Source organism: Xyrauchen texanus, chromosome 1, assembly GCF_025860055.1.
Source record: "Xyrauchen texanus isolate HMW12.3.18 chromosome 1, RBS_HiC_50CHRs, whole genome shotgun sequence".
Lineage (NCBI taxonomy): Eukaryota > Metazoa > Chordata > Actinopteri > Cypriniformes > Catostomidae > Xyrauchen > Xyrauchen texanus.
In genome coordinates, this window is record NC_068276.1 from 49,543,120 (window position 1) to 49,568,286 (window position 25,167).

The 25,167-nt window shown below is 40.6% G+C and overlaps 1 protein-coding gene across 1 annotated transcript in view; it reads right to left on the minus strand.

Moving 5' to 3' along the window:
• LOC127650850 (recombining binding protein suppressor of hairless-like) overlaps window positions 1-25,167 on the minus strand; it is a 90,996-nt gene that overhangs the window by 8,885 nt on the left and 56,944 nt on the right. Inside the window, exons 3-7 of the mRNA XM_052136487.1 lie at window positions 16,789-16,884; window positions 2,240-2,405; window positions 1,922-2,096; window positions 1,195-1,332; window positions 612-724 (exon numbers count right to left, since the gene is read on the minus strand). Coding sequence (XP_051992447.1) covers window positions 612-724; window positions 1,195-1,332; window positions 1,922-2,096; window positions 2,240-2,405; window positions 16,789-16,884 — 688 coding nt within the window. The remainder of the gene's footprint in view (window positions 1-611; window positions 725-1,194; window positions 1,333-1,921; window positions 2,097-2,239; window positions 2,406-16,788; window positions 16,885-25,167) is intronic.

Genomic DNA, 25,167 nt, shown 5'->3' on the forward strand with positions numbered 1-25,167 from the left:
AGACTGACCCGATGTTCAGTGGGGAGCTCTGTGAGTGTCATGCCATATGTTGCAGGGCTCCCTGTTCTTCTATTCGATTCGCAAAATGAATGTTTGGGAGTCTAACATTTATAATTCCTATTGACACACTAAAGAAGCAGATAAATAACCATCTTATGACAAAGGTTTTTGAGAAACATCTTATGTAAACTTATCTTAAACAGACTTTTGCACAGTACTGTATAAACAGAAACATTTATCTGGTGTATATACTGAATATTAACTATAAAAAGCTTAATTTGGTAAAAACTGAAATATAATGCAATATAACGGAGCCAAGTCTCTGTCATTTCAAAATAAAGAGTGCTTTGGGCTTGTTTGCAGTTAAAAGACCTGCATTATGCACCAAATATTTTTTTGGATTATTATTGGGATTTTGGCTGAACAATAAACTGCATCTTAGATTTTATGCATATTGGTCTCTTGTATCCTCTATGTCTGTGCTGTCATAGTAAGGAAATAATTTTTTTTTTTTACATTCTATAAATCAATTTTGAAAATTATAAGCCGATTAATCCGGTTATGCTCCGTTCGACCTCTAGAACAGAGCACATGCAATGACAGGGTCTTACCAGTCTAGGCAAAGCCATCCCTGTCACAGAGCACACAAGTTTGACAGTTTGGCCATAGTGAATGTAGCCGTCTCGCACAGTAAACTCCTCCCCCTCCGACTCCTCATCATCCACTGAAATACAACAGTAAAACAATTGCTTACGTTGGTATTTAGTCTTTGCCTCAGATGGCATGCCCACACTGTTCAAGGACTATTTGATGCATATTGCACATAGAAATGACAAGGGCTTTCTCTCAACATCCTGCTCAAAAAAAATTGGTTGCACTTTGTAATCCAAAGAATATAACTATATTTTAAGATTATATATTATAGAGAGCACAAAGCCATACAGGCCTACTCATACATATTGTGAATGATCAAAAGAGATAAAAGCAGCTGCATATTTATAAATAGTATGTTTGAATCTACCAACACAGTTCCAAAACCATTAGGCAATCTACATTACACCATGTGAATAAATGTGTAAGAGTGTACGAGAGCATAGAGAATAAGAGTTATTAACAAATGTGTGCAACTATGTGTAACTCACAGAGGTGTAAGTGTGAGTGTGACTATCTAATTGAGGTGCATGTTAAACTTACAGAGATGGATAAAGAAGGCTCCCCACTGCTGTGAACTCGCGTGGAAATTTCCTCCCTCTACGTGCAGGTAACGTGTACTGACTGTCTGAGAGCGAAGCCGGTTAAATAATGCCACTTTTGTTCCTGACGCTATACAAACTGTACACAAAAGAGAGACAAAACTCTCACAAAGTAATCACAAAGGTAGAATGGCACTTTAGTCTAACATTTTTGCTTTCAAAGTGCATATTAAAGTGCAAGATAAACGCATACAGTACATAAATATCCATTTAAATACTTTCTAAAATGGATGTTAATGCAGTTCTCAGGATATGCTCAGTGTACCGCAATATTTATTAGGTAAACTCAAAATAAGTAAATTAAATAAAGGGAAAGTTCACCCTAAAATGAAAATTCTGTCATTATTTGCCAGCAAATAAAGAATCTTGTGGAACATGGAGTCATGGAACATAGAGCAAAAGTTGTTCGTGGTGCTTTTTTTTCTCATGTTCAAGAGCAATGTAAACATTCCCCTAAATAAACTATTGTGTTCAACAGAAAAAAGTCAAAAAAGACAAAATTTAAATTTTTGAGTGAACTATCCCTTCAATTTTTCCCATTCCAGGAAAAATAAATCATCAATAATAGAACAACATCATTCATTCTGTGACATCTTCCACATCATGGATTAATATATACCCATGAAAGTTTATTAATTACGTAAACTGTTGATTTTTGACAGACTCACGGTCGGCATTCTTGAGGGACTGTTTTTTTTTGGAGGGTTTGGAGATGACCTTGATCCTCTTGCTGAGGAAGACTCCGATGTCTGCATTGTTCCCGTAGAACATATTCACCGACAGCATGAAGTGCTTGCGTTTGTCCGAGTCTGAGATGTACAATGTTTTAGCTGTGCAATAGTTCTGTAGGGGAGGCATGATTTGTGTATTCATGAGAAAATGAATGGCATGCTAATTGTATTGTTTTGGCTCTGTGTGCTACATTTCCTCGCCTTTTTTCATTTTGGCTTCAGTTTTAACACCACATCTGTGCATCTGTCTATTACCTTCCCCTCCAAGTTCAGCTGCTGCATCTCCTGGTCGCTGTTGCCGATGCCGATGAAGGCACAGGGCTGGGACTCCTGCTCCGAGCAGCCGTCCTTCTCCATCTGCTCTTTCTTCTTCTTCCATCCACAACCCATCAGATAAACACATGGAGGAGGACAGAAAAACCTTCACAAACACAGAACAACAAAGTTAGAACATAAGATTTCTTAGATAAGAATTCTTCTATAGAGAATATGCACAAATTATGAGGAAAAAATGGCTTAGGCAAGTCAATAAAACTGATTTTTGTAGCTGAAATCTTCATTAAGAACTGCTTTTATTAAATCTGATGTAAGCAATTATTTTCAAATTAAAATTTACCACCAAAAGGTGATCCAGAATGCCTTAAGTTTTTATTTGCATGTGTCGACTCATATGCATATCTGCACACACACACATACATATATATACACACTACACAAGTTTGGAATAATGTACAGTTTTTGCTCTTATGGAAATAAATTGGTACTTTTATTCACCAAAGTGGCACTGAACTGATCACAATGGATAGTCAGGACATTAATAATGTGAAAAATTTATATTGCAATTTGAAAAAAAAATATCAGAACTTCTTAAACTACTTCAAAAAGTTGTCATCACAAAATCCTCAACATGCAGCAATGACAGCTTTGCAGGTACTTGACATTCCAGCTGGCAATTTGTCCAGACGCTTCCTGTAGCACTTGCCATAGATGTGGCTGTCTTGTCGGGCACTTCTCATGCACCTTACAGTCTAGCTGATCCCACAAAAGCTCATTGGGGTTAAGATTCATAACACTCTTTTGCAATTATCTGTTGTCCAATGCCTGTGATTCTTTACCCACTCCAACCTTTTCGTTTTGTTTTTCTGTTTCAAAAGTGGCTTTTTTTTTTTAGCAATTCTTACCATAAGGCCTGCTGCACCCCTGAGTCTTCTCTTTACTGTTGTTCATGAAACTGGTGTTGAGCGGGTAGAATTCAATGAAGCTGTCAGCTGAGGACACGTGAGGCATCTATTTCTCAAACTAGAGACTCTGATGTACTTATCCTCTTGTTTAGTTGTACATCTTATCTTACACATCTCTTTCTGTCCTTGTTAAAGCCAGTTGTCCTTTGTCTTTGAAGACTGTAGTGTACACCGTTGTATAAAATCTTCAGTTTTTTGGCAATTTCAAGCATTGTATAGCCTCCATTCCTCAAAACAATGATTGACTGATGAGTTTCTAGAGAAAGCTGTTTCTTTTTTGAAAGCTGTTTCTTTAAGACATGCCAGGTTATTGCATACTGTGGCAACTCAAAAACAAACACAATGTGATTTTCAAGTACCAAATTAAGTGAGGATGAGAGCAGGCTTCACTCAGTGTATATAATGAATTTTAAGAGTGCTGGCCTAAAAGATAACATATCAAATGGAAAAAGTGGCCACACTATGCATATATTGTTTCAATACGCTCAAATTTATGGGCTTAGAATGTGTTGATCAGGCTCCAAGAGGGGGAGACCGTGAGAACCGCCTCTTACAACGAGAAGCTTGGTATATCTTTAACTTAAACACATGTATCCCGTGTGGGATGAATGATGATCTATCATTAAGTTGTTTCTTATAATTGGAACAATTGTATTAATTTTTTTAAATATTTTTGCAAATGTATAACAGCCTCATCTGTGTACTGTTGGTATTATTGGTCTGATTATTATCCTATATTATAGGCTGGTGTTAATATGGGTGTGGTAATGGGTGTGGTTATATGCAACATAAGACTTGGTACATTGTGATTTTGTTGCACACTGAAGAAGGCACACGCCGAAACGCGTCTGTGCAAAATAAACAATATATGCATAATGCGGCCACTTTTTCCATTTTACAAGTACCAAATTAGCAATTTAGCATGATTACACAAGGATAAGGTGTTGGAGTGATGGCTGCTGAAAATGCTGGAATTTTTTCAAATAGAGATGGTGCTGTCTTTTTACATCAGTAATGTCCTGAATACACTTTGTGATCAGTTGAATGCCACTTTGGTGAATTAAAGTACCAATTCCCTTCCGAAACAGAAAAATCTGTACAACTTTTGGCTGCCAGTGTGTGTGTGTGTGTGTGTGTGTGTGTGTGTGTATATATATATATATATATATATATATATATATATATATATATATACACACACACACACACACACACTGTGTGTATAGATTTAATTGTTCAACCAACATCAACCACCCATTTGTATGTACTGTATAATGACATTAAATGTATAATGATTTCCATGTAGGAATCCCTAGTCCCATGTGAAATACTTAAATTCAGCACTAGGTGACAGCACAACACGTGTATGGTTTAAACAGCTTAAACTTACAAGTTCAAGCCAAGAAACAGACGGCCCATTAAATCCAAACTTTAAAAAATCTAAGTAAGCACACCCAACAACTCAGCCAATAAAATCACAGACCTCACTAAGTTATCTAATTACAAAACACCTCTAGAACAACACTTAAGGAACACTTTTAGACCACATCCAAGGGCCCATCATACTCTGAGGCCTCTGTCATCTTTTCCATAATCTATGCGTTTTGCGGCCCAGATGAGCAAAGTGATTTTGGAGAGAACAGCACGACCTTGAACACAGAAGCATGAAATCTGCACTTGACATTAAATTGTGATGTCTGTGGGTAACGTTATCAGATCACAGCACATATGCAAAAAAATGCTAATCAAGACATGAGGCTGGGGAATAATCATGACACAGAAATTGCAACTAATAATTGAGAAAGCATGTAACTGGTGCAAAACAAAGGGGAAAAACTGCAATTCCACATCCAAGCAAACCCACACACACCATCCAGTCAGACTGAAATATGCTGTAGACACGGGTGAGGGGGACAGACCTAACCCCAATCAAGTTTCACCCACGAATCAGGCTGTATGACACGTTTTTAGTTGTGATTTGTTTAGAATTTTCCGTATTGATGGTCTTTGTTCTGAAAAAGGAAAAATGTATCTCTAAACTTGGTTCTTGCTGTTGTGTGATGTCTACTTTCACATCCTATTAGTGAAAGATTCATTTCTTAGCAATTTGTTACTGAGATGATGCAATGAAAATGTGTCACTTGCTTTAATGTCATTTCATGGATTATTTAATCGGTTATTGTTTTTTTTATGCCAGGTCTACCGATATTACTGGTGCCATATGATGGGTCGCTAAAGAACAGCAGCCACCTAACAACATAAGTAAACAATGGTGTCAACAACTAAATTAACTTTTATCATCATTCACTCACTCAAATGCCATCCAAGATGTGTATGACTTTCTTTCTTCTGCAGAACACAAACAAAGATTTTTAGAAGACTATTTCAGCTCTCTAGGTCCCTACAATGCAAGTGAATGGGTGCCAAAAATGTTACGCACCAAAGACACATAAAGGCTGCATAAAATTAATCCATAAAACTCCACAGGTTTAATTCATATCTTCAGAAGTGATATGATAGGTGTGGGTGAGAGATCAATATTTAAGTCCTTTTTGTTAGAAATTCTTCTGCCTGCCCAGTAGGTGGCGATATGCATGAAGAATGTGAATTACCTAAAACACAAAAAGAAGAAAGTGAAAGTTAAAGTGGAGATTGACTGAGCAGGCAGGACTTGGATATTGATCTGTTTCTCACCCACACCTATCATATCACTTCTAAAGACATTGATATAAACCACTGGAGTCTTATGGATTACTTTCATGCTGACGTATGTGATTTTTGGAGCTTCAAAACTTCGGCACCCATTCACTTGCATTGTATGGAACGCTGCATGGTAAGACAGCAGATAAAAGACAGTCATACACATTTTTGGATGAACTATTCCTTTCAAATTTATAACACTTTAAAGGTTGTATACATTAACATTGGCTAACTACATCAGTTAGCACAAACTAAGAATGATTAATACATTTCCAGCACATACTAATCTTATAAACGATTGTTCAGATTTAGTTCATGATACCTAATGTGTTAACCAATGTTAACAAATAAAACATTATTGTAATGTAAAGTCTTCAAGTAATGGTTAGCCTTCTAGGTCTGAAATAAACAAGATCAGCCAATCTCTACTTTATAGTGTAGCGAATCAGCTCTATGAAATATTAATAATCAATCATAACTTGTTATAATCGATTATGAATATTTGGATCAGTTAATCGGGTTAACTTGATGTAGCTACATTAACATTACAACCAAATACTCGGTTCATCCCGTGAACACTCAATATTGGTTATTAATTAATTAATTAATAGAAATGTACATTTCCGGGGCATGGGAAATGTCTTTCTTACTAAGTATTAAGAGCAAGTAGTCAAAATCTATGATTAGTGACTTCAGATATGAGCTTGAGACACAGACAACTTTACGTGTGACATGAACAAGACTTTATTAACTAGACTAAACATTTAAACTACTCTAACATACATATACATACATGCATACAGTTTACCAAGGGAAAGAGGGCTGAAGCAGAATACAGGAAGGCAAGAAGTTATAGCATTGTTTGAAGTTCAGCAGATCAACAGCCTGAGCAAACCATCATATTAGTTCTGACACGCCCTTTTAGAAAGGGGTAAGGATACTTAATGTATCAAATAATGAGACTAAGTTTGATACTTGCATGTCCCATTTGAATTAAACTGTCCTGATGCAATTTGTTGAGGCTCCAGTTGATCTTTGATGATGTTGTCTTGATGAGAGAGAACCAGTGGGAGTCAGAGGATCTTTGGTGAATGGAAAGACAAGGCCGTAGCCTGGCGCAAGCTTGGGAGTCCTTGGGGGCCTTCTAGTTCAGCATCATTCAGCAAGAGAGCAAGAAGCAAGAGGGCCAGGAAGCAAGAGGGCCAGGAAGCAAGAGAGCCAGGAAGCAAGAGAGACAGGAAGCAAGAGAGCGAACCAAGAGAGAGAGGAGCAATTTATAACCTTAGAAAACATGTCCCACCTCTCATTGGCTCGACCAATAAGAAGGGTGGAAGTTCCAGGCGGGAATTTGGTTTATTGCCCTTTGTTCTCAGGTTGCTCATTGCATGTGCACCCTGGAGGGGTGGTAGCTGATGAAGAAACTAGAAAATATTCTTGTAATACTAATATGTTGTTGTTATCGACATATCATGTACACAGTCATTTCAATCTTCAAAATACCAAGTTATAGAGACCAAACATGACACACATATGATTTCGGTTAACCATAGTATGCAAAGTCTGAAACATTAACCCATTAGAGTTTGCAAGAAAACATAGACCACACAACATTTAAGGGAAATCGTGAGATGGCACATTAGATACATGTCAATACATTTATCCCATGGATAGAATATATAGGATTAAAAGGGTTCATTTCTCCTTCTCAGTAAGAGAGCACGAGGCTCAGCACTCTCTGAACATTCCTTTGGAGGTCGTAAAAGTCTACTTTATTTGGGCATGAGAGAGTTCCTTTGTCCTGTCAAGGCTCATTTGCATCCTTTATGACTCGGGTCAGGACTTTGGTTTGAATAACTCAAAAGATGGTAATACCTAGCAGAACACCATTCTAAGGTAATCTTATATTTATATTCAGCTAGGACAAGTCGTAAGGTTTAATTTGATACCAAGGAACGTGTATTTAGTACACTTAGAAAGGGGATATACACTCATATATGCATATATGAGAAGCATATATGAGGCTATTAAATATACGGCCTCCGAAGTTTTACTACACAACTAAACAGTCTTACTAGTTTGATCTAACATCAGACAAATACACAGGGATTAAAACATATTTCATTAGACATACATTTCTAAGTTTAAAACTGAAACACACACACACACACACACACACACACACAGTTTTACGTTCAAGATCTCACATGGTAAAACATGCGTGTGAGGCGTAGTCGTATGGGAAAGGGGGGCTTAGCAGGCACGAGGATTTCCTGTCAATAGTTCATTGTCTCTTTGTCAATAGCGCATTGTGCTGTGGAGACTAGTCGGCGCTATTGCAGTAATTAGGGGAGTTTTAACAGTGGGTTCTTTATTGTTCGGGACCGGCTGAGTTAATGATTATCCTTCACTGATTCCTCCAGACGCTACAGTCCCCCTTTTCGCCAGGTGATGTCCCTGTTGGAGACATCATCGGGCGAAAATCATCACAATGGCGGATGGCAGGTAAATCATGAGGTTTTTGTAGGTGGGTGATGTAGACAGTAGCCAAATCCAGGTCTCTGCAGCAGGTGCAGAGGCAGCAGGTGCCTTGACAGTGTGTCACCTGTCATTATGAAGTCAGTTCGTTTGAGGCAGGTGCTTGTTTGTGGCTGCAGGGAGTGGTTATGGGCATTGTGTAGTGTGGAGAGAGTTTCAGACTGACCTAGTACTGGTAGAAAAAGGGCAGCAGGTGGCCGTTCGCCCTTGGTTCAGCACCCAGTCACCAGGTGTCTGAAGTCTGCAGTGATACTCTGCTCTGGCAGCAGTGCTGACGTGAGCTTGCCTGAGTGGTGTTGGGCAAGAGTCAGAGGTTTGTTCTTCCCAGTACTCCTCAGGGGAGTTCTGTTCCAGGAGCTATTTTGCTAGTGCTAGCAGCTCTTGTAACTCAGAAACAGGCGTTTCTAGCTGTCTTTGTGCAGCCTCTGTTTGGCACCTGTTTGAAAGGTGTACAGGAGGATGTTGTTGTAGACTGCTGTGGGACGTCCTGTGGTGTTTGCTGGGTGAGGATGTTCTTTTCCATGGCTTCTCCCAGCGGATGATCTTGTGTCTAGATCTATGGCCATGGTGAAGGTTCTGCCCTCTGCTGGCTAGTAACGTTTCGTTGAAGGCTCTTGCATTGTGGCAATGCTGGGTGCCTTCTTGTACCAGCTTTGGATTCTGGATTTTGCAGTTCAGAATCACTGGGGTCTTACAAACTATTTTTGAGGAGGCCTTGTGTTTGTTAAAGGCCTTCTGTGTCAGGTCACGCAGTTGTTGGATAGGCATTGTGTGGGGCAGGCCATAATGCCTAAATGGTGACTTACCATAGGATGGAGGTTTCGGAGGAAAAGGCTCTTGAAGCTGGTGTCCTCCTCCATCCCAGGTTTGTTATGCAGCTCAAGTAAGCTTGTCTGAGTCTGTGGTAGTAAACATAGGGAGTTTCGTGCTGACCCTGTTTGGTGTCTAGGGCAGCGATCAGTCCGTTTTTAGACTCTGAGAATTCCCTTATGATGGCTTGTTTCAGCTGCTGGTAGTTAGACTGGATGTTTTCTGGCTGTTGAGCCAGAAAGCGTCGCAACTCTGGGCTGGATGTGATCCAGATCAGATGAAGTCTATCTTGATGGTTCACACTCATCAAAGACTGCAGGTGAAAGTCAATGTCTCGCAGGTAAGCGTGGACGTCGTGGTCTCCTGCAAGCTCTGGTGTAAATGCAGGGATATGTCTGGCCATTCGGTTGAGGTCTTTGAGTGTTGCTACACGTGTCGTTTCAAGATTCGTCTGAATCAATCCTTTTCCTTCCGCGGCTGCAGACGCTTTAAGGAAACTGTCCGATGACGTGTTAAGCAGAGGGGTTTGTCTCCCCCCTTTGTAACTCTGTGCTTGGCTGTGGGAGGTTTCTCTGCTGATTGCAAGTGGGGGAGTGAGATGTCTCTCCTGCTGTGGTTCCTTTTGCAGCAGGTATGAGTGTCTCAGTTCTCGTTGGACCATGTCAAGTTCATCTTTGGTGTTGTCCAGCTGCTGGGTCAGCGCTTTAACTCCAGCTCTGGACACATTCAGTTGACCTTCACAGGCCATGATTCTGGCATCATTGTCCAAGAGTTCAGAATTTGCTGTTTTTAACAGTGAATCTTTGTGAAAGAGTACCTTTTCCAGGTGCTCTCTGGCTGTCTTTTCCAACTGCTCTTGTTGTTTAGCAGCTGTCAGAGCCGTTTGAAGTCTGTGGATTACCTCCTGTGACTCCATTCTGCCAGGGTCCTTGTGTCTGTCCTGAGCCTCCATCTCTAGCTGGTCTATGCGGTTTTTAGCATGTGTCAGCTCCGTTTGGGACTCAGTGATCTGGCGTTTGAGGTTGTTTACCTCCTGTTTCAAACCTGTGAGGTTGTGGGCCAGGACGATAACCTCAGTCAGATATTTGTGCTCATACCTCTGGTTTGAGTCGCCTGTCATTAGTTCTTTTCCTCGTTTTCCAGTTGCTTTTTGTTCTGTTGCTGAAGGTCGTCAGCAGCCATGGATAAAAGGGTGTTCCTCAAAACACCTAGCCAGTCCTTTTGGCCTTTCATCTGGGCAGTTAGGCTGAGCATCTGCAACATTTTGGCACACTTCTGGTGAGAGTAAGGGCAAGAGACTAATGCAAGATCAAACAGAATTTGGAGCTAAAGGCAAAGTGAGACAGCAAGGTGTATAATGTACAGCTAGGTTTTGCTAGGTGTGGTTAACAAGTGAAATGTGTTCCTGATTATTACTATCTTAGCTGCAAATAGCAGGATGCTCAGATTTGTGTGGATCTGAGTGGCTTTGCTAAAAGAGCGTGAGCCTAGATTTAATAAATGACTTAAGATGTTTCTTTGGGTCAAATTATTTATCAGCACTTACTGATAGCATACAACAGGCTTGATCTTTGAACACATGAAGAAGAGAAAGAAAGAGGAAGAAAAGAGCTTTCCTATTAGATTGTGTCTATTAGTGGTGCTCAAAATTATGCCATAGAAATCGTCTAGATTACTAGTGTAGCTGGCTCATAAAATTTAAGCAACTTGTTGCAAATAAACACAAAATCGAGAAGAAAAGTATGTCTAGTTACTTTTGCAGTTTTATGGGGAAATAAAACCACACTAGACCAAGAGGGTTAAATGGGAAAATGAATAGCTGACTTCTATATTAGTAAAAATAATAAAAAGACTTGAAGAAGTGATTAAAATAGCAGAATAACCTTGTATTGGGAATAATCAATAGCACTTATGATCAACAATTAGATTTGCTTTGGACATCATTCTATAGTTGGTCACAGCTGTTACGTGTTCAAGACCACACAATGTGTTTGTCCCTCTATAAAGTTTAGTCAACGTGCCATTGAAAGTTCCCAATAACTATAAAAATTATTCTCTATCTAAACAGTTTACATGTAATTAAGTTTTTAGATTTAATTAACAAAGTAACTGCAAATTTAGCTGAACAGCGTTCAGTAAGGGATGCACCTGAAAGGTGCAGGTGAAGTTAGATGAGAAGAATTAATATTAAGGAAAGAGAAAGTGAAAATTCAGAAACCAGAAATGGGGTTAAAGGAAAATGGTTTAGATCACTTCACTCTGCATACACACAAGCTGTAGATAAAGGCTTCATGTAAATTGTGCTAGCAGCTAACTGTTGAAGCTATTAGTTAGCTTAGCCTAAGCTGAGGGGCTGCTAAGTTTGGATTAGCTTAGCCACCTAGGTTGGTTTGTTTACAAAATGGCGTCGGAAGGTGACATGTGCTATCTGGAGTGAGCACTTCCTGTGACAAGTCGTTGTCATGGGAACCAATGCACTTCAGAGTTTCAGTGAGTGAAACACAGTTTTGATCACCAGGGGGCTAAGCCTCTTAGATGCACAGATAGTTTAGATGAAGGACATCAATCTAACTATAATTTGTAAGGCCTTTATACTGTGAAAAGGGGAGCATCACCCAAATCTACATTTATATAACACTGTACTGAGATTTCTTCATCAGAAACAGGTTAAGCAATCAATTCTGGTACAGTTTACATGCCGCTGAGCTGAGATTCCTTCATCAAAACAGACTTACACTTTAATACTGAAATTAGGGTTTCTCCGCTAAAATCATATTACTCGTACACTGATACCTTTTGAAAATATGCTTAAATGTGTTAAGACTCTTTCAATTACAGTAGAGATGTCAATTCAAGCCATCACTTTATCCGCATCCAAACAAGCCAGCAACCAGTGAAGCAAATGCCGTTTCGCATGTCGTGTCCTATTCTGACCGGAATTATTCAATGCACACTTTTAGGTTGACAGTGGTTCAAGCTTATAACCTTTGTTTAATCATGCCCGCATTCTCCACCATTATGTAGCGAATCAGCTCTATGAAATATTAATAATCAATCATAACTTGTTATAATCGATTATGAATATTTGGATCAGTTAATCGGGTTAACTTGATGTAGCTACATTAACATTACAACCAAATACTCGGTTCATCCCGTGAACACTCAATATTGGTTATTAATTAATTAATTAATAGAAATGTACATTTCGGGGCATGGGAAATGTCTTTCTTACTAAGTATTAAGAGCAAGTAGTCAAAATCTATGATTAGTGACTTCAGATATGAGCTTGAGACACAGACAACTTTACGTGTGACATGAACAAGACTTTATTAACTAGACTAAACATTTAAACTACTCTAACATACATATACATACATGCATACAGTTTACCAAGGGAAAGAGGGCTGAAGCAGAATACAGGAAGGCAAGAAGTTATAGCATTGTTTGAAGTTCAGCAGATCAACAGCCTGAGCAAACCATCATATTAGTTCTGACACGCCCTTTTTAGAAAGGGGTAAGGATACTTAATGTATCAAATAATGAGACTAAGTTTGATACTTGCATGTCCCATTTGAATTAAACTGTCCTGATGCAATTTGTTGAGGCTCCAGTTGATCTTTGATGATGTTGTCTTGATGAGAGAGAACCAGTGGGAGTCAAAGGATCTTTGGTGAATGGAAAGACAAGGCCGTAGCCTGGCGCAAGCTTGGGAGTCCTTGGGGGCCTTCTAGTTCAGCATCATTCAGCAAGAGGACAAGAAGCAAGAGAGCAAGAAGCAGGAGGGCCAGGAAGCAAGAGAGCCAGGAAGCAAGAGAGACAGGAAGCAAGAGAGACAGGAAGCAAGAGAGCGAACCAAGAGAGAGAGGAGCAATTTATAACCTTAGAAAACATGTCCCACCTCTCATTGGCTCGACCAATAAGAAGGGTGGAAGTTCCAAGCAGGAATTTGGTTTATTGCCCTTTGTTCTCAGGTTGCTCATTGCATGTGCACCCTGGAGGGGTGGTAGCTGATGAAGAAACTAGAAAATATTCTTGTAATACTAATATGTTGTTGTTATCGACATATCATGTACACAGTCATTTCAATCTTCAAAATACCAAGTTATAGAGACCAAACATGACACACATATGATTTCGGTTAACCATAGTATGCAAAGTCTGAAACATTAACCCATTAGAGTTTGCAAGAAAACATAGACCACACAACATTTAAGGGAAATCGTGAGATGGCACATTAGATACATGTCAATACATTTATCCCATGGATAGAATATATAGGATTAAAAGGGTTCATTTCTCCTTCTCAGTAAGAGAGCACGAGGCTCAGCACTCTCTGAACATTCCTTTGGAGGTCATAAAAGTCTACTTTATTTGGGCATGAGAGAGTTCCTTTGTCCTGTCAAGGCTCATTTGCATCCTTTATGACTCGGGGTCAGGACTTTGGTTTGAATAACTCAAAAGATGGTAATACCTAGCAGAACACCATTCTAAGGTAATCTTATATTTATATTCAGCTAGGACAAGTCGTAAGGTTTAATTTGATACCAAGGAACGTGTATTTAGTACACTTAGAAAGGGGATATACCCTCATATATGCATATATGAGAAGCATATATGAGGCTATTAAATATACGGCCTCCGAGTTTTACTACACAACTAAACAGTCTTACTAGTTTGATCTAACATCAGACAAATACACAGGGATTAAAACATATTTCATTAGACATACATTTCTAAGTTTAAAACTGAAACACACACACACACACACACACACACACACACACACAGTTTTACGTTCAAGATCTCACATGGTAAAACATGCGGTGTGAGGCGAGTCGTATGGGAAAGGGGGGGCTTAGCAGGCACTAGGATTTCCTGTCAATAGTTCATTGTCTCTTTGTCAATAGCGCATTGTGCTGTGGAGACTAGTCAGTGCTATTGCAGTAATTAGGGGAGTTTTAACAGTGGGTTCTTTATTGTTCGGGACCGGTTGAGTTAATGATTATCCTTCACTGATTCCTCCAGACGCTACAATAGAGATCTACTTACTCTACATACAGCCAAAATCAGCAGTCATTCCAAAAGCACACTTTAATTATTTTAAAAGTAAACAGGGTCACAAGGTAACTCAAAGAAGAAACTGGTGCAACAACTAAAATCTTTCTAGCAAGTCAGTCCACTGTCAGCCATCTTTGGAATGGCCTCAGGAGGCTATTTTCCAGTCATGCCAGTGCAGCGCATATATACGTGAAATGGAGAAAAGACCAAAATCTAAAGATTATAATCAAAGAACATATTTCAAATCAGCAATAAAATCTGACAACGCTGGTATCATAAACTGATACTTAACCTCATATTACACTAAAAACAAAAATTTTCCCAACTTGTATAGATAATGCATTCTAGAGTTGATTGACAGGCGATGTCTGTTTCCAGCTGCGCTTTCCAACAGATAAGGGATATAAAATGTGCACTCCTACAATAATCTACATCTTACAATGTATACAATATAAAGTAAACATTGGCATATATTATAAACACTATATCATCATCAACAGTTAATCTTAAGTGATAGTTTTTCATAAATTTCTGATATGGCCTAATGATTGTGAACCGCTCTGCAAAAGCTGAAAACACTCTCAAGCCCCTACGTGCTTGGAGAAATACAACAATGTCTGAGTTTTCACTCTGCAGGACGCAGTGCATGCATTTAATGAACTACATTTAATTATTTTTAAGTTTAATAATCACATTAGGTCATATCACGATTCCCGTATTTCCGCCCCCAAATTTAAGACCCCTTTAAATAAAAATTAAGACTTTTGTTGTATCATTTAAGATAAGACTTTTTATGACCTTACATTTTGGGAAACTGAATTTAAGAAATTTTAAGACTTTTAAGGATCCGCGGGAACCCTGGACTTCCTTTCTAGATCCGTTGACCGCTCAGAGCCGCGGGAACCCTGGACTTCCTTTCTAGATCCGTTGACCGCTCAGAGCCGCGGGAACCCTGGACTTCCTTTCTAGATCCGTTGACCGCTCAGAGCTCCTTGGTTGAGTGATCCCATTTCTCCCATTCATTTTAATAGAAATGGCCCATCTATGCTAAATAATCTCAAGTGCTTCACATTCATTTTCAATTTAAGATAAACGATCCACTTCAGCTCTGATTACAGAACACATGTATATAATTTCATGAAATGCACACTTTTTTTTCATTTGGCATTTTATTGCTCTTGGTGTGTGTCCAGGTTTTGTCTGTGGTGTTGACGAACAACAGTGCTGTCTCCCGGCCAAATGTAGCAGTTACATCAGTTCCCCAGACACTCTGTGATCACCTCTCCCTCCCTCATCTCTGCTTAACAGTTATCATTTCTTCTCTCTTTCCGCTGACCTTCTCTCCTTTACTTCCCTATCTCATATCAACTCTCCTCCTTAATCATTAGTTTTTTTCCTTTCCATTCATTATTTGGTTTCTTATCAAGCTCATCCTCCTCCCCCTCTCTCGTTCGCACTGTGTTTTATTTGTAAATGTTTTTCCTTCTCTTTTACTTTCACCTCATCTCTTTTCTCTCTTCTTTATTCCCTTAAACCTCATGTTCTTGTCTAGTTCAATCGTATAAAATTGTGACTTCAGGTCAAATTTATCCCAAACATAAATAATAAATAAATCAGTTATATTTTTGCTAAAAGAAAATTAAACTTATTCATTCACATGGGTCATTTAGCTTTACTTTTACATCTTACTACATCTGCATAATACGATTTACATTTGAGATTCAGAGATACAGCAATAATAAAGTATTTTTTTACTGTACTGTAATACTATGATTGTTTTTATATTAGAATCTGCATAATGACTGTATTACAAACAAAGTTTTCTAATAATAATAATAATAATAAGTCAAATAGTTAATATCACAATGCAAAAGGCTTCATTTACTTAAAACAAAATGTCAGTGACTCGGACATGTTCCTGACAGGTTTGTGTGAAATTCAAAGAGTTGAAAAAGCAAGTAATGCCACGAAATAAACATTCTTGGCCGAAACCTAAAATTCTCCACACAGTTGGAAAAAATTAAATAATCATTTTTAATAATACTGTACTTTATTTGGAATAAGTTCTTAATTTCTTAATCCTATTATATTATATTAATTTGCATAATATTTAGGCTCAAACTACTTTAGAATATAGCACAACTCTAAAAATGAATTTTGGCTAATATATGCAAATCATTACAGAACAAAAAGCTCCATGACAATGGTGCATGCATCTCAACTGTAAGCACAAGCTTGTCACAGTCAATATATCACCATCAGCCGTGGTTTACATTTAATGCAAGTAAACCAGGATCTTTTCACTTAAACACTTCTTTTTTTCCATGTCAGTGTTTCTATGACTGAATTTTAAAGTAACAGTTTCTGTTTAAAATTTCAAAAGATTTTCAGGCTTTTTTCCTCTTTCAGCTCTTGAATTCATTTGCATTTGAATTCAGAACATTCACAGCTATGATTTACCTTTTTTCATTGCCGTATGATTTCTGTGCAACTTTAGCGTGTAGGATGAGCACAGTTTGGTCTCCTCGTTCTTTCAGGTAATTCCGCATGGCTTCTCTGAAAACAGAATAAAAGGAGGAAAATATATCTGATCAAAAATGTGTCTACGTCAAACTGATGAAGCAGTATTGCATTATCATAGAAAATCAAAAATCTAAATGTGATTACTGAAATAGGCAAGTTTATTTTTAAACTTGCAATTTTTGATATATGAACATTTATAAAACAGCACTGCACTTTTGTTTTAAATGCAATGCTGCAGTTTTGAGCTTTTAAACACAAGCCCTCATGTTTCAGACCTGTAAAACCACTTTAAAAGCACTACTGTAGAGGACCCTGGTGATAGCACTTGTGTGTGTGAATCTTTAAAGAGAAAGCCTGCTGAAGGTCTGTATGTGCTTTAAAACCCAAACCCAAAATCTCCAGAGCTCAACTAGAAACACAGGCCCAAGTTTGATTAGCCAATTCTCTGGTGAGTGCAACTGTGCTGTTTGCAAAAAAGCACACAAACACTGTGTCCAAAAAACTAAAGTTTCCAGCTGGGGGTCTTTAAAATAAAAAAGAAGGGGAGAGAGGGGGGTTAGAAAAAGGGAAAAAGGACATAATTGTGTGTTTGTGTGTGTGTGTATGAAGGAAAAATCACAAATTATCTTAGCTCATAATCAAAGAATTTTGTGATAGTGTTCCAATGACCTCAGTTAGCTAACAAATAATATCCCAGCAAGTGCAAACTTAAATAAGCTCAGAAACTGTGGATGCAGTGGAAGTAGGATGCATTTTAAGGAAACATTAAAAAAAAACTTTGCTTCAAGGTTTTTGTAATATGTGATAGTACAGACAGAATGTTTAACAGAAGTGTGCAGGAGGATAAAAAAAATGGTCATGATGTGTAACAGACTGTACATTTTAGCTAAAAATGCTCACTTACACAGACACTCACGCACACAAAAAACGCCAATTTGCACAGATGTCAGTGACACCTGACACGGCAAAATGCTCAGAGGGAGACAGAGATGGAGTCAGTGTTGGGGGCAGGTTACACACACACAGCTTATCTTTGCCAGGCAAATGTCCCACACACGCTCAAGTTAGATTTTGTTATGGGGTCCTGCAAGGGAGGGAGGAGAAGGATGAGAGGGAAAGAGAGGTGAAAGGGTTGTGCTCTGACAAAAATCTCACATGAAAAGGAGGACTGACGTTCAAAATAAATGTTACTGTGTTCCAAGTTTCAAGTGGTAAGTAATTTGTTCGTCCACACTGAGAGGAACAATTCTGTGTGACAGCACACAGTCACAGCCAATCCAAATATAATTGATGTTATGGCAAGTGATATCTTCATCTAAAATGTGATTGGCTCTTTCACCTTTAAGGCAGGAATTCCTTTTCTACATCCGTTGACCGTTGGGAATTCCAATTTCCTCCATTAATTTTTAATAGAAGTGGTCCATCTCTGCTAAATAGTCTCTGGCAACATTCACCAAAAGTGTTCAGTAGAATGGTTTACTGAGTTTGGTAGGGAAAAAAATTACTAGCCTGCTCATGACTCAGACCTGAACCCCACTGAACACCTTTGGGATTAATTGGATCACCAACTCTAAGCCTGGCCCCATCACCCCATAGTGACTGATCTCACTGATGCTCTGGTGTGTGAATGGGGGCAAACGTTTTTTACAGAAAATAGTGGAAACTGTTGTAGTAGTAAAGACAGGACCAACTCCTTATTAATGCCAGTGGTTTTGAAATGAAATGCTTAAGAAGCACATATTTGTTCCAAAACATAGCTAGCTACCTTGCTGTCTCTAACCTACATTGGCAGCTGACTTCTATAGCAGCATCCTAACTGAAGTAACGTTCTACAAAAGGCGGCAACTCCATGCATCATTCTCTGATCTTGTGCAACACACGAGACCGTTTAGCAAAGATGGACCACTTGTATTAAAATGAATGGGAGAAATTGGAACATCCAGCGGCTAACAGATATAGAAAAGGATTTATCTTTCCACCAAACTCATTATGTTGCATTCAGAGATCTTTTTTTTTTTTTACTACCTTAAAATGTTGCCAAAATGAGATATCTTACTAGGCAGCATAATACAGATACCTACCTTATGGAACAGCCTTTGCATTGGCATCGCGCATATAATGTCTTGAAGTACTACCTCCGGAGACAGCTCACTATGTTTTGGAACAGACACACGGGCGTGATGTTCAGGGGTCTACATATTTATGTGCATATAGTGTAGTTCCAGCACTCTGCTAAAGCACTCTGCTCAACTGTTGATGCATCATCAATGGTGAGAAATTAGACTCAATCTACTCAATGGGTTGAGAAATTAAACTAAATCATTAAAATTATTGACTTCCATAGGCTCTGTCGCTACAAATGTCAGTGTGAGTGCCCCTTGTCATGGAAGATAGCTTTTGCTGCTTTATCACATCAAACCTGGTTAAGATACAGTGTTAATCAAAACTAGAGGAGTCTTAGGTCTAAACCTAGGTCTAAAAACTGCCTAATCTGTTTTTCTTGACGCTAAACAAATTTAAATTGACAAAATAACGCTTAAAAGAAAAACATTTAATTTCTTTGAGGTTCCTTTATGGAGTCAAATGGTTTTATTGTCAACAGCTTCTTTAACATCTTGCATTAAGGACATTTTTCTCAAACAGAATGAGTATTGAACCATGTTGAACTGAATATTGAACTGTCGAGTGTTGAACACCTCCTGGCCTCACTGGATTCCTGCAGATCTGATGAGGTCATCTTCCTCAGGCCCATGTCATCCGATAGCTTTGATACTTCTAATAACCTGAAGTGTACAGTATATGTTCCAAAAAAAAAAAAAATTATACAGAAATCTGATAGATGGCCATATGTGAACAGATATAACAAATTATAGTTTATACATTTGTGAGTACTGTATATGTACATATTCAAATTCCACAATTGTTTGAGAAAATATGTTACATGAATGAAACCAGTAATTTTTGTAGTATTTTGAACTGAGCATACTTACTTGCATATATTTCTTACATATATTTCCAGATATATTTATCAGATTTCTGTATAGCCTACAATGATTTGGACTGTGGACCTCACAGAAGACTGATGGAGGGCTTAAGTTGAGCAGAGACCTCCACTACCCCTGTATAAAATCAAGTAATTTCACAAAATACCATAGAATTCCCACAGCACCCAGAAGCACGGATAAGAGCATGTGCAAAGCACATGAAATCAGCTGCACACATCGATTCTTGATTACTGGCACCACAGCAAGAACAGTCGAGGCTTTCGACATTTTCCTTGCATACACAAATGTTTTTGAGTCAACAGGGTTCAGCTTTGATATCCAGCAACCCAAAAATCCACAAACACACCAGCAGTGTTTATAAAGCAGCTCAGAAGGCAGTTTGCTGGTTGCCTCCAAGATTAGAAGGGATCCTATAAAAAAAACATAACACATCTTCTGTTGGCGCTGTAATCAAAGATCTGAGAGAATAGCCATTAGCTAAATAAATTCCACAACGCCATTTGTTTCTTTATATTACCAACTAGAGATGGGTCGGAATGGTTGATTATTCGTCTAATTTAGTGAGGTAGACTAGTGAGTTTATCTTAATATTTATTATCCATAATCTGTAAATATTGGTTTGTTTAAGGACTATGACAATTTTGTGAATAAAATCTAACAATTATTTAGCCTGTTAATAGGTTGAATATCTGTCAGTAACCCTATGGATGGGCTTCACTTGGCATCCATATATTACTGAAAAATGCATCGGATAAGTGTCTAGTGAACATCACCATGCAACCAGTCTAACTACATTTATAAACTTTACTCTCACTGAGCACTTTATTAGGAATGCCTGTACACCTACTTTTTAATGCAATTATCGAATTAGGCAATCATGTGGCACCAGTGCAATGCATAAAATCATGCAGATACGGGTCTGGGGCTACATTTAATGTTCACATCAACCATCAGAATGGGGCAAAATGTGATCTCAGTGATTTCGTCAAAGGCATGATTGTTGTGCCTGATGGGCTGGTTTGAGTATTTCTGTAACTACTGATCTCCTGGGAGTTTCACACACAACAGTTTCAAGAGTTTACTCGAGAGTGCCAAAAACAAAAAGCATCCAGCGAGCATCAGTTCTGTAAGCAATAACGGCTTGTTAATGAAAGGGTCAGAGGAGAACAGCCAGACTGGTTCAAGCTGACAGAAAGGCTATGGTAACTCAGATAACCACTCCAAAACGGGACACATGCTGAGATACACATTTGGTAGGGTTAGAATTTGGTACCAACAACATTAATCCATAGACCCAACCTGCCTTGTGTCAATAGTCCAGGCATGAGGCAGTGGTGTAATGGTGTGGGGAATGTTTTCTTGGCACACTTTGGGCCTGTTAATACCAATCAATCATCGCTTTAATGCCACAGCCTATTTTAGTTTTTTTTTGCCGATCATTAGCATTCCTTCATGGCCACATCTTCTATTGGCTACTTCCAGCATGATAATGCACCATGTCACAAAACAAAAGTAATCTTAAACTGGTTTCAAGAAAGCAACAATGAGTTCACTGTATTTCAGTGGCCTTCCCAGTCACTGGACTGGAATCCAGTAGAACACCTTTAGGATGTGGTAGAATGGGAGATTCGTAGAATGAATATGTGCATCCGGAAAGTATTCACAGCGCTTCACTTTTTCCACATTTTGTTGTTACAAAATTGATTAAATTCATTATTTTCCTCAAAAATTCTACAAACAATACCCCATAATGACAACGTGAAAGAAGTTTGTTTGAAATCTTTGCAAATGTATTAAAAATAAAAAACGATAAATAAATCACATGTACATAAGTATTCACAACCTTTGCCATGACACTCAAAATTGAGCTCAGGTGAATCCTGTTTCCACTGATCATCCTTGAGAACTTGATTGGAGTCCACCTGTGGTAAATTCAGTTGATTGGACATGATTTGGAAAGGTACACACCTGTCTATGTAAGGTCCCACAGTTAACAGTGCATGTCAGAGCACAAACCAAGCCATGAAGACCAAGGAATTGTCTGTAGACCTCAGAGACAGGATTGTATCCAGGCACAGATCTGGGGAAAGTTAGAGAAAAATGTCTGCAGCATTGAAGGTTCCAATGAGCACAGTGGCCTCCATCATCCGTAAATGGAAGAAGTTTGGAACCACCAGGACTCTTCCTAGAGCTGGCTGCCCGGCCAAACTGAGCAATCAGGGGAGAAAGGCCTTAGTCTGGGAGGTGACCAAGAACCAGATGGTCACTCTGACAGATCTCCAGCGTTTCTCTGTGGAGAGAGGAAAACCTTCCAGAAGAACAACCATCTCTGCAGCACTACACCAATCAGGCCTGTATGGTAGAATGTCCTCACGGAAGCCACTCCTCAGTAAAAGGCACATGACAGCCCATCTGGAGTTTGCCAAAAGGCACCTGAAGGACTCTCAGACCATGAAAAACAAAATTCTCTGATCTGATAAAACAAAGATTGAACTCTTTAGCCTGAATTATCTTATCACCTCTTATCACCTGGCCAATACCATCCCTACAGTGAAGCATGGTGGTGGAAGCATCATGCTGTGGGGATGTTTTTCAATGGCAGGGACTGGGAGACTAGTCAGGATCAAGGGAAAGATGAATGCAGCAATGTACACAGACATCCTTGATGAAAACCTGCTCCAGAGCGCTCTGGACCTCAGACTGGGGTGAAGATTTATCTTCCAACAGGACAACGACCCTAAGCACACAGCCAAGAAAACAAAGGAGTGGCTACAGGACAACTCTGCGAATGTCCTTGAGTGGCTCAGCCAGAGCCCAGATTTGAACCTGATTGAACATCTCTGGATAGATCTGAAAATGGTTGTGCACCGACGCTCCCCATCCAACCTGATGGAGCTTGAGAGGTCCTGCAAAGAAGAATGAGAGAAACTGCCCAAAAATAGGTGTGAAGCATCATACTCAACAAGAATTGAGGCTGTAATTGGTGCCAAAAGTGCGTCAACAAAGTATTGAGCAAAGGCTGTGAACACTTATGTACATGTGATTTTTGTTTTGTTTTTTATTTTTAATAAATTTGCAAATATTTCAAACAAACTTCTTTCACGTTGTTATTATGGGGTTCCCCTTCTGTCGCTCTCTCCACGTTGTGTCGGAGAAGCGACACTAGGGGTCTCTCTTGAGCGCCGATATTCACCTCTGACCTATTGAAAAGGGCCAATGAGAGTTGGCAGTCAGTATTTGCATACCCCGCCCCCGCATACGGGTATTTAAGCGGGGCAAATACGGAAGTTTAGTCAGAAAATTTCTTCGGAGCCCATGGTCTGTCTGCAGTTTGCTGCGAGTTACACGCCATTAAAACGTTCCATCTTTGGCTCAATCTGGTCGAGATGCGTGAGGCCGACAAGAACCGCTTCCTGGACGCACCTGTCTCCCAGATTGGCCTTTTCGGCGACACCGTCGAGGACTTCGCCCAACAGTTCTCCGCGGTGAAGAAGCAGACGGAGGCCATCTCCCATATCATGCCCTGCCGCTGATTTGGGAACGGTTTGGCAAGGCCCAGGTAGACCTGTTCGCCTCCCAGGAAACCTCCCACTGCCCGCTCTGGTACGCCCTAACAGAGGCTCCCCTCGGGACAGACGCGTTGGAACACAGCTGGCCCTCGGGCTGCGCAAGTACGCATTTCCCCCAGTGAGCGTTCTTGCACCGGTTCTGTGCAAGGTCAGGGAGGACGAGGAGCAAGTCACGCTAGTGGCCCCCTACTGGCCCACTCGGACTTGGTTCTCGGAACTCCAGCTTCTCGCGACAGCTCCTCCCTGGCGAATTCCCCTGAGAAAGGACCTCCTCTCTCAGGGACGGGGCACGCTCTGGCACCCGCACCCAGACCTCTGGAACCTCCACGTCTGGTCCCTGGACGGGATGCGGAAGAGCTAGCCAGCTTACCGGCGACCGTTGTGAATACAATCAACCAAGCCAGAGCCCCCTCTACCATGCACCTTTACGCCCTAAAGTGGCGCTTGTTCGCAGATTGGTGTTCTTCCCGAACTGAAGACCCGCAGAGATGCACGATCAAGTCAGTGCTCCTGTTCCTACAGGAGAGGCTGGACAGGAGAGGAGGCTGTCCCCCTCCACCCTCAAGGTGTATGTTGCCGCCATTGCCGCCCACCACGATCCTGTAGACGGCAAGTCTTTGGGTAAGCACGACCTGATCCTCAGGTTCCTGAGAGGCGCCCGGAGGTTGAATCCCTCCCGGCCAGGCCTAGTTCCCTCCTGGGATCTCTCGGTAGTCTTGGCAGGACTCCAGAGACCTCCCTTCGAGCCGCTTGAATCAATTGGACTCAGGGCCCTCTCTCTTAAGACGGCCCTGCTGATCGCGCTCGCCTCTATCAAGAGGGTCGGGGAACTGTAAGCGTTCTCTGTCAGCGACACTTGCCTGGAGTTCGGTCCGGCGGATACGTCTGTGATCCTAAGACCGCGACCGGGCTATGTGCCCAAGGTTCCTACCACACCATTCCGAGATCAGGTAGTGAACCTGCAAGCGCTGCCCCGGGAGGAGGCAGACCCAGCCCTTTCGTTGCTATGTCCAGTGCGCGCCCTGCACATTTACCTGGACCGCACACAGAGCACCAGATGCTCTGAGCAGCTCTTTGTCTGCTTTGGGGGACGGCAGAAAGGGAATGCCGTCTCCAAACAGAGGCTCGCCCACTGGGTTGTTGACGCCATCACACTGGCTTATCACACCCAGGCCGTGCCCCTACCCTTGCGGGTCCGAGCTCACTCAACAAGGGGTTTTGCGTGCTCGTGGGGACTGGCCAAGAGCACCTCCCTAGCAGACATCTGTAGAGCCGCGGGTTGGGCAACACCCAACACCTTCGCAAGGTTTTACAACCTCCGCGTTGAGTCGGTGGCATCTCGTGTTTTGTCAGGTCCGAGCCCATAGAACTCGGTAACACGTAGACTGACCGGCCGGGTGGATCGCTTGCACCCAGCGCCCTTTTCCTGACGTCAAGGTTAAGTAGTGCGCCTTTTTTCCCAGGGCGTCCCACTCCGAGTCGGGACCCTGGTCGATTCCTCCCCAGCCCTCCGGGTCCGCGGTTCAGCAGAGGAACTCGCCGACCCAAGCCACTGCGGGTACCCTGACGGCTACCCTGTACTGGTATAGGTGCTCCACAGGTAAGGCCTCCTGCTCGGACTCCCCCTGTGTGTAATTCCACGGTTCTGTCCCCTTACGAGCGGACCCCCGTGTCTCCCTTAGGCAGTTACAGCTGCCCCGGTCGCCATGCTGTAGCAACTCCCCCCTTTCGAGGCTGGATCT